We start from the raw sequence: 10,671 nt of genomic DNA, 5'->3' as shown, positions 1-10,671 counted from the left end.
GCTGTTTTTGCGGTGACTCCCCTGCTTAATTCCTCCTCCCTAAAGTGTTTCGTACTTCTGCAACATTTGGTTTACTTTGAGTCTGCTAATATCTTCTCCTTACTTGTACTTCTACATAAACTTTGCAATTAGAATATGGGATTTAAACCTAGGACCGTTGCCTGGCTCACAGCTCCTATGTTTCAATGACTCTCTTCTCTACAAATACATAAGCTAGTGCTTAGTGTGTTACTTCTCTTCGGAGTAACTTCAGACTGTTCTGATGGCTCTTCCACCTACACGTAGAGCCGGTGTAGAGAATTACACAGTGCATGAAGTAGCAGGGGACTTGCAATGTGGTTTGTAGGCAGTGAAGGAAGATTACAGGCTTTGCTGCTGAGCAGAGACCACCACTTTTTTCTAACCCAGTGAAGCACAAAGTGGGAGAACATGGATTAGGAATGGAAAACATTGGAAAGAGAGGATTATAGTGCATTACATTAATTGCAATAGGAGCTTAGAGCTGGGCTTGCCGAAGACACTATTAAATAATGCATGAAAAGGATGCTGGCGTAGCTGTCAAAAGTCCCACTGGAATACATATTGTAAGAACAGCGTTAGCATCCATTGCTGAGTTATTTTCTTCATCTAATTTTCCTCAATAGGGATTTTTAAAATCACATTTTCCTATCTGGAGAAAAAAATACTTTCTCGGCTTAACATTAATGTTCCCAGAACAAGTTTCATGCACTAAAATGCAGAACAGGCTGAAAGAGGTCAGGGAAGCCCATGTGAATGAAGATAAACTTGTGAGATAAACATTGTTATTATTATGTATTTTTATTACCCTGTTTCTCATATTTTAAGACATACCCATAAAATAAGCCATAGCAGGATTTTTAAGCATTCAAGGAATATAAGCCATACCCCGAAAATAAGACATAGTGATAGGCGCAGCAGCAATGCCGGCTGCGGCAGGAGGAGGAGGAAAAAAATAAGACATCCCTTGAAAATAAGCCATAGTGTGTTTTTTTGAGGAAAAAATAAATATAAGACATGTCTTATAATATGAGAAACACGGTATTGTTGTTGTTGTTATAATTTATATATTGTCCTTCATCTGAAGATTCCCTGAATGCCCATCAGATTTCTTGGGGAATAGAGCAAGGCAGATTCTTTGCTGCTTAATATACCAAAATACTGAGCTCCGTTTATAATATCTTCTTCATATCAAGGCAATAGCCTATTATTAAATAAAAAAAACCTATCACAAAATAGTTTCAAGTTGGTGTTTCAGCACTTGCTGCAAAGGAGGGGGCTTCCACTGACACCATTATTTTTATCAACACTAATCTGGATGACACCTAGCGATCCATTAAAAAACTTAGGAGAGCTGGGTATGCCACATATTTTCCCCGTGAGAGCAGATCCAAGTTGGGTCTGCCCCCTGGGGAACTCCCATACCTATTCCATGCCTGCGATTGGCCAATCTGCAGGCAGGCCTGCAATTCCACTAACGTGGCCATTGCCAAGCTGTCAACACCACCCGCCATTAAAGGTAAGCGGACTTATATTGACACTTTAACATCTGATCACATATTAGCAGGTTTGGAATGCTTAAAGCACTTCAAGTATGCTATACCTACAACATGGGCCAGCAACACGGCACTCATGGGTGCACACATAGCCAGAGGTCTTTGCTGCCACCCCCCCAACCCCAATCCAATTAGGCATGCAAAAAGGCCTCCAATTGGCTTCAGTTATTTTGGGATGGTGGGCACTGCACAACATCTGGAGAGCCAGAGGTCAGCCACCTTGCCTAAGGTGGGTATGGGGCCTCATCCAGAACAGGACAGCTGCTATGGCAGGTTGAATATAAGACACAGCCCTTAGAGCGAAGGGTTTATTGTACACCATTTTCAAAACATTTACAGAAAGGCCATTACAAGTAATTTCATAGCAACAAAATGAAATATTTCTGGGAAATTAGCTGCCCGAGCTAAAACAAAGTAAACAAGGAAGTATTCCAGAGGCAGGGTCGTTTTATGTTAAAAAGGTAGCAGCGACCTTGGAGAACTGCTACTCATTGCCAGATTTTCACTGTAACCACGTTTTTCAGAAGGAAGGAAAAAGCTTGCTCCATTCAGTCCATCAGTGACATAGCATATTCAAATTGGGGGGGGGGGGGGGAGGAAAAGTACTACTTGATGTATTTCTCCATGAACTTTTTGTGAAATTCAGACCGCAGCGTGTCATTGACGAATCTTTTGTCCTTTTTCATCTCATCGACTCCCTTCGCACAGTTCTTGAAGACCACGTCATCGTCCCATCTAAATCCAGGGAGAAGCAAAATATGTTAACCATAAGAATTAAAGAGAAAATGTGTGACATCACAAGACAAAAGGTAAGGAGTGTTAATCCATGTTATAGTGCAATATCCACCAGCCACAGCCAGCAGGGCCAGTGATTTGTGGGGCTGTGCACTGGACTTGATGTGATTCATTATATATCTATGCTGATTTTTATTCACATGAATCACAAAGTGGCTTACAAACGATAAAAAACAACAACATAATAGAACATCGCAAATCATATAGAACAATTAACAAATCATCAGTAAAACAATTACAATTCATAAAACACTATTAAAACAAATGAGGAAAGCAGCACAATTGCAAAAAGAATCACATTATAGGATTCACAAAGTACTACAGCATTCATAATCTATAAGACAATATTAACGACGTTAACAAAACAGCAACCAAAAAATAAACTTAAGCATACAATTAACACATTAATTTAAAATATTATGGAACCGTGAAATTGTGGAGAAGTTGGGAACAAGTAATTTAGGTGGCCATCGCTATGTAAAGCAAGCACCTCCATACCTCCTCTTCACTTTGAAGTTTGCCTGAGGCGGAACTGGACCAGTGAGGTTCAACAAAGGGTTCCCACTCAGGATGTTCTCCATCCGTATCCTCTCCTCTTCAGCTTTCTGCTCTAGTTCCTGGCAAGGTGAGAAAAAGATGGTCCATGAGCTATAACATAGACCCTATATTCTGTTCCACCTCATTTTGAGGAAGCTGGGGACTAGGCCACATACAATTCCCAACCATCTTGTCCAGTCTATTTAGGTTTTCCTTTTCTGTTTTTCCTTCTTGCAGTACCAGGTTTCGAAATTAAAGGCAGCTGTCACCATTACAGTGCTGGAAACAAACACACGGCAAATATTGGCTCGGTGTGCAGTACAAAACTGCTCTGGGGTTTTGGCTTTATGTATCCCCTGAGCTTGGAACAATAGTCAAAACAATGGAGGGCTGATCTTCAGATTTCCCCACAGCAGGGCATGATTATCTCTTGATATGAATTCTCTAGGAAGGACAGGGAAGGCTGTAATGGAGGTGGTATCACTCTGTACATCAAAGAGGGCACTGAGTCGAGAAAGCTAGAAATCTCTTACCCACAAGCCTGGTTTGTTTGCCTGTATGGGAACCTGTGCATCTTCCTAAATGCAGTTCCTTGTTGCCCATGGCTACCAAGCCAGGACTTAAATATATATGGCAGATCTTCTGCATTAACAGATTCAGCACCAGCAGAACATTCTAGAGGGGCCACATGCAGAAGGTACCAGGTACAGCTCCTACTTAAAAGAATACTGTATTGGAGAGCAATGTTTAAGGCAGCTTGACACATTGAAAGGGGTAACAAAAGTTGGCAAGGGAAACAGAACAATTAATACCATAATGAAAACCAAAAGGCGGCTGCATAGGGTTCTCCATCTTAAACAGCTTCTGCTGGCCTCTAGTGGCATCAAACAGTAATTTCTGGAAACTGTTTTCTGTAGCATTTGTGTACAGCAGGGGGGGGAAACTGGATCCTGACATCCCCCAACCCCCACGGGGCACTTGGGAAGGTGGGTGGAAGCTGCCCATCTGTCAATCACCTGGTGTCACCATGACACCAAGTGAAGAGTTTTCCTTTTATTCCTTGTCTATTCCTTATGACAATGTGGTTTAAACTGCACAGGGAAAGGAAGTGTTTCCAGGGTTTGCTGCAAGAACAGAGCAAGGCCTGCTTTGGGCAAGGATCAGCTTTAGCATGGAGGCCCTAGTTGCCACAAGCCAGGCTTGCCAAGAAACAATAGAATCTGCACTCTATGGCTTCCAATCCATTTGATCTGAGGGCTGGAGGTTCTCCACAGAAACTACACAGCAGCACCATTCTGCTCTGATGTCAAGTAACCTGGGCTAAGACTTCACTTTGGAGATCTGTGGATTACTCAAAAGGGGTGGACGTTATAACCATTTCTAACATAATGTAATCACGTACAGTGTGCGTCCATTAATGTTGTTCGTTGCTTTCACATCTTCAGGCAGGGACCACACACACACACAAACACACACAGGTTAAATGGGCCAATGACCAAGCTATCACAGCTTTTGTACTAAGAATTAAGCTGGTGTGCTTACCTTTCGGGCCTGCTCCTCAGCCCGCTCCTTCTTGATCTTTTCTAGTTCAGCTAAAAGAGCAGCTGTGTCATCGTCACTCTCTTCGTCATAGTCCTCATCTTCATCCTCCTCCTACAAGTGCAGCAAAGTTTTAGCAAACACTGTCCCATCTCCTACCCACCGTGGAAACTTAGGCAGAACTTTATGCATAGAATTACAGACAACTGTATCCTATTTGCAACACAATGGATCAGGTGAATCTCCAAATGAATGTCTTACACAGACATTTTTGCACTGCAATTTCCATAGGCCCATGCGATGTGCCAATATACTGTCACGTGTGCTGCATGCAAGCTTTTAAATTTAAGCACACCAACTGCAGTGCTTCAAGACTGGCCTGTGTTGCCCAAGTTTACTAGCCAATTCTCAGTATGACAAAATGCTCCATCAAAACAATTTGGCTTCAGCGCATCTTGTCAGTTTCCTCAAAACTGACAGTATAAAAATCATTCTCTCTTCTCTACATCCACATGACTGTACCATTTTAAAATGAAGTGACTGTTCCTCTAAAATTCAGGCCTGCACCAGGCACAACCCACTGCACAGCGTGTGGCCCATCAGTTAAGTATTGTGGGCAAAACAGGCGCCTGACAGCCCATATATCATAGAATTCCGCGGTCCTAGACAGGCACACAAGTCAGAAGTGGAGCCCCTTGTGGAGCCCCTGCTGGCTTGCATTACACAGCTGCCAGGCTGCGTTTGTCTTAGCTGATCACAAGTTGCACATGCCTATCCCAAAGAGGCCCTGCAGCAGGTGTGGGGAACCTGTGGCCCTCAGATATCATTCGGCTCCAACTCGCATCAGCCCCAGCCAGCATGGCTAGTGGACGAGGCTGACACAAGCTGCAGCTGGGCAACATCTGGAGGGCTAGCAGGTTCCCCTCTATTGCCTGAGAGAGGCACCATGTGTTTCTGATATTTAAGCGGGGAGAAGGATTATGCCAATAAAGGATGAATGAATGGATTTTGTCAACACTTCAGACTGCGATGTTAGAAAGACTGTGTGTCACACAGTTCCGCTAATGGACTACTATTCTGATAGCAGGGTTCTACCCATCAGGGTTTCTCTGCTAATGGAAGGCACCTCGAGCCATTGTTGGCTTCCATCAATAGATCAGGGATGTGATTTTCACCAGCTCCCCCTTTCCACTGCAGACCAGGGGTTTAGGGAAAAATCAACAAAATTAACCTTCTTTCCAGTTCTGCTGATGGAAACCTGTCAAAGCAAAAAAGGATGCAACCAACCACCTAAGTTAGCTGAGTAGAAACATTAAAGTGGCAAAAACTTGTTTTCGCTTCTTTTGATGATGAAGTTTTCATTGGTGCCCTAACAAGAGCCTCACTACTGATTTTAAAAGCCTGCTTTTCTGCCAAGCAAATACTTTTTCCCAACATCCAAGAATACATACGTCAGTCAAAGGATCATCTGCATCCAGGTTAGCTGCAGGGATCTGATCTAGCCGGGGTTTCTTAGACACAGAAGATGATGTTGTGTGCTCTGGGGGGCAAATGCAGGAAAAATCTTAAGAACTCGGATGACCAGCAGCAATAAAAGTGACCGAAACATAGAGAATCACCAACACTGAGCTTACTGCAAACCCAAGTGCAAAAATAAAATGGAATCACCTGAATCTTTTGCCAACACAAACCAGCGTTAAGTCATTTGTTGCATGTACAACCCTGCCTGGCATCATCTCACTCTTGGATCAAACTCCTTCAGATGTCTGAGGAAACCCACATTAAGGAGACAGACGTGGCTTGATCCTTGCTTTTTGGAAGAAGGCCTCAAAAGTTGAGGAGGGTATAATACTTCTCTCTTCTACTGCTTTGTTTTGCAATTAGCTCTCAGCTGGCTGAAACGGCAATAATTAAAGCCTGGTTTCTCCTATTAGGCTCATGGTACCCTTAACATTACCCCGTCTGAGGAGCAAAGTTCCCAGGCAGGGATCTATGTGGTGAGGGGATCTCTCCTGATCTTCCAATACTTGCACTTTTAAAAATGGGTTTAATGCAGGTTTTAATGATGTGAACTGCTTCCAGACTTTCCTCATAATAACTATAAAATATTTTCATTTGAATTTTTTAAAATATTTTAGATTTTTTTTTAAAAAAATAAAATATTTAAAAGATATTCTTATTGCCTACATACAATTCCTTGCTGCCTACAGGTACCCAGCAAGTGCTTAAATGCTTAATTCTACTGGGATTAACTTTTGTTGAATGACCTGGAACTGTCCTTGAGACACAGAGTGATTCCCGAGCAGCCTGCAAGTCACAGCCTGACCACCCCTCCGAAAGGGAAAATAATCTGCCAAAACCACACAGACCTCGTGCAGGCCTGTCTCTGTTCTTCTCCCTCACGACAACTCTCTCCCTCTCCTCCAGTTCTCTCCTGAAGTCACGGTTGCGTACTTCTTCAGGGGCATCCTGGGTGGTTTGTCTGAAACAAGAAGCAAGCGCAGAAGCTGAAAGGAAGGAATTATCCACACACAGCTGACGCATTACAGTTGCTGTGACTATGAGAGGTGAAACATTCGTAACAAATATCACCGCGGCCAAATGCTCGTCATTTTACTTTGAAGACTTCTAGAGCACCTCAACACGTTTAAAAGGAATAATCGGACACTTTAAACAACAGAGAACAAGCTTTTATAAAGAAATAAAATCTGGTGGCAGTTGAGTCTCCCTGGGAAAGGCATTCCAGGCCTAGGAGCCACCACAGAAAAGGGGCGAGGGAACCTGGAGAAGGGCCTAAGAGAATGAAGGAAAGCACAGCATTTCAGGTACCCCATATGCCAAGCTGAATTGGGCTTTGAAAACTGCTGTTTTATGGCAAATGGGTCACTGCCCCACCAACTTCAGGGTGCCCTTAGCCATCCCCACCTGCCCCCTTTATTACTTGTAACCAGCCCAGGGGGCAATGTCTGTCAGCTTCCTCCTCAGTCCCAGTGTTGCTCAACAGGGAGGAAGATGGGGACAACCCTAGATATAGCTAGCTCTGGCTGTCTACAGCTCTGACCCTGTCGACTGCTGGTCTCCATTCTTTATGCTCTACCACTTCCAATGGGCAACAGCCACCATTGGCTTTTAAGGTTAAGGACTAGTACCAGAACTAGCAAAGTGATACTAGGCAAGCTATTATTCTTGCAGCTTCAACCCACTTCTACAGTATGGAGATAATGACATTGCCCAACATTATCAGTAACTGCAAGCTTTCAGCATTAATTTGGAAGCATATCCCTTCAAATTACAGGTGCTATTATAACCCTACAGTACACATGAGGGATAGGGGAGCTGAGGAAAAGGTCCCAAAAAGCACAGCAGCCAAAAATCAGTCAGATCTTTTACTGGTCCTCACGATGAGCCTGTTGTTAGATCCAGTTTAAACTGCATGCTTGTACCCATCTGGTTGTGGAAGATGCTTTGCTCTTACTGCCCATTTGTGAAGTTCTACAAGAATTCTGAGATGGCTTTAAAACAGTGGTGGGAAACCTCTGGACTGCAAGTCTAATTAGACTCACCATGCTGACCCATTTGGCTCATGGGGCCATTTTGGTCAACCAAAACCTACCTCTCATACATATGATGCCATATATGACATCAAGTGCAGGGCAGGTGAAGATATGGCTTGGCTAAAAGCAGAATTTACAGGAACCATCAAGCAGCTGATTGCTGTGTCTTGCAAAGTGCTGTTCCTCTACCCTTGCAGTTCTTCAAACTGCTCAGATAAAGAAAAATGGGTCACTGGCGGTCAAGTGATTGACAAGCCATCTGACACCCTCCTGTCAAAACTGGTCTGCAAGGGTGGTGGTAAGGATCTGGATGCAATTCTCCACCCTTTCAACAAAGTTAGTTTTGCAAAAACATCCACAAAAGTTACTACAGTAGCTCACACAAATTACAGAGAATTTGCTTGCCCACCCGGACAGCATCTGTGCTATGCTGACAACCAGAAAGAAAACAAATAATGAAATCACTTTTAGTTTGCAAATGTTTTCCTGTAGCAAATCCTACCCGCTAAAGGGACAGGAAAAACTATTCCCTGCTAAAGACAAAATAAAGAAACACTGCAGAAAACAATCCCCACAAGAAACGTAAACTGTTACCTGTATTTGATTTTAGTATGAGAAGGAAGATCTCGGCTGGAATATTGTTTGGAGAGCTGACTTAAGTCACCTTCTCCTTTCCCTCTTCCTCCTCTTGCAGGTTCAAACGTTGGTCTAGCTGCAGTAGTCATCTTTAATACTGTGAGATCAAATGCACATCATGGATGGAGGCTAGAGCCTGCCAGAGGAAAAAAAAGCAACAAATCTATATCAACAAGCATAGCAAGCCTTATTACCACACACTGCAGTCCCACATAAAATCACTCCTCTGTGGCAGCTATTACTTTTTTTTAAAAAAAAAAAGCAAGATAGCTGCTTATGACACATTGAGCATAGGCAGCAAATCAGGAAGTCCCTCTCACCTCTACCATAACCTCACTACGTGGACTTTAACAAGCCATTCTGCAATAAACCTCAACACCACACTCTTGTAGTAATGATGGCGATAGTACCGACATACCCGAGAGTCAGCCAACTGGGTGCCCTGCAGATGTTGCTGGACTCTCATCAGCCCTACCCAACATAGCCAAAGATGATGGAAGTTGTAGTCCACAGAACTGGACTACAGTTGGAGGGCGCCATATTATACGGCATTCAACTGGATAATACATGGGCGCTGCTTGGAGCGATTGAAAGTGCTAGGCAGGCATTAAGCCTCATCTCCTTACTCTTACACCCTTACATTCCATGTTCTCTGGTTTCTATCACGGTGTCCTATTGCACCAAAAGCGGTTTGGTCATGTCCCAGAAAGCTGCCTGTGGACAAACACCGGCTCCATCGGCCTGAAAAGAGATATGAGTGCCGCAACGCCAGAGTCGCCTTTGACTGGACTTAACTGTCCAGAGGTCCTTTATCTTTACCCTTACATTATGGCATAGGCATGGAAGCAATACTCTTCCATTCACTCCTACTATTCTGCACTGATTCATGGAATAATCCATTAAACTGATTTACTGCAATCACCTCGTTGTCATGTATGGCAAAAGGACATGCACCTGCACCTTTAGTGGGACCCGCCTTTTTCCGCTTATCTTTGTACAAAGAAACGGTAATAGCTGTTCTGAGGCGGCTTTGCCGATTCCATAAAAAATGAAGCTCTCTCTGCGCGGCAACCACCGGTGTCTCCTGCTACAGGTGAAATTCGGAAAATTAGAATATCGTCAAAAAGTGCATTTATTTCAGTAATGCAACTTAAAAGGTGAAACCAATATATGAGATAGGTGCATGACATGCAAAGCAAGATATGTCAAGCCTTTATTTGTTGTAATTGTAATTATTTGTCGTTAGGTGGGACAATTATAAATGGAATGTAATTAATGAAATGTAATAGTGATGTTTATTTTTGCATTATTGTAACTATTTGTTTTATTACTGTGGAATTTCCAAAAGAAAGCATTTGTAAAAATTAAAAAATAAATAAATAATAAGTTGCATTACTGAAATAAATGCACTTTTCGACGATATCCTAGTTTTCCGAGTTTCACCTGTACGTCCGGGGAGCCCTACTGGGCCAGGCCAAAGGCCCGCCCGAAGCCCCTGTGTTCCCGTTGTCACCCGTGGGCGGCCCAGGAGTCAGGACTTGAGGCCCCCCGCTCCTGCGACCCCCACCAAAGGGCGTTCGGAGGCACGGGCAGTTTCCTGCCTCCGAAGACGCCCCTTCCCCTCGGCGGCCGCGTCCCCCGTTCGAGAGGCTCACCGGCTGCTCACTCCTCACAGGTACAAGGGCGGCGCGGCCACTAGGCCGGCAGATCCGTCGCAACCTCCGCACTCCCGGCAGCCACCGCGCCCAGCGCCGCAGGTGCGCGCGCAGGCCCCGATGCCATAGAAAACCAACAGGCTAGAAGGACGCGCCGCTCTAGTTTCCGGTTAAAACAAACAAATACTGTACATAAATAAATCGCGTCGCTCTGGGCATAAGCAAGTCTTTGGTCGCGCGATGGCTAGACTGCGCGCGGCTTCAACTTTCGCCTCATCTCTCGTGGGAAGAAATGGAGAGCAATCCAAGAGGGAGGTGGGGCTGGAGACAAGATTCAGGGAGGTGCTGTAAAGCGGAAACGCGAGGGTACCATAGAGATGG

General features: G+C 44.1%; 1 protein-coding gene across 1 annotated transcript; it reads right to left on the bottom strand.

Moving 5' to 3' along the window:
• Positions 1–1,868: 1,868 nt before the first annotated feature.
• Positions 1,869–10,404, bottom strand: CWC15 (CWC15 spliceosome associated protein homolog). The gene is made up of 7 exons (XM_035116277.2): positions 10,291–10,404; positions 8,594–8,771; positions 6,815–6,927; positions 5,897–5,985; positions 4,449–4,559; positions 2,868–2,986; positions 1,869–2,309 (listed from the first exon to the last, which is right to left on the bottom strand). The coding sequence occupies exons 2-7, from the start codon at positions 8,722–8,724 to the stop codon at positions 2,180–2,182; spliced, it is 693 nt and encodes a 230-aa protein (XP_034972168.1). The 5' UTR covers positions 8,725–8,771; positions 10,291–10,404; the 3' UTR covers positions 1,869–2,179.
• Positions 10,405–10,671: the final 267 nt, after the last annotated feature.

Source organism: Zootoca vivipara, chromosome 4 (assembly GCF_963506605.1).
Source record: "Zootoca vivipara chromosome 4, rZooViv1.1, whole genome shotgun sequence".
NCBI lineage: Eukaryota > Metazoa > Chordata > Lepidosauria > Squamata > Lacertidae > Zootoca > Zootoca vivipara.
Note: the sequence above shows the minus strand (reverse complement) of the source record. Positions and strands in the feature narration are given on the sequence as shown.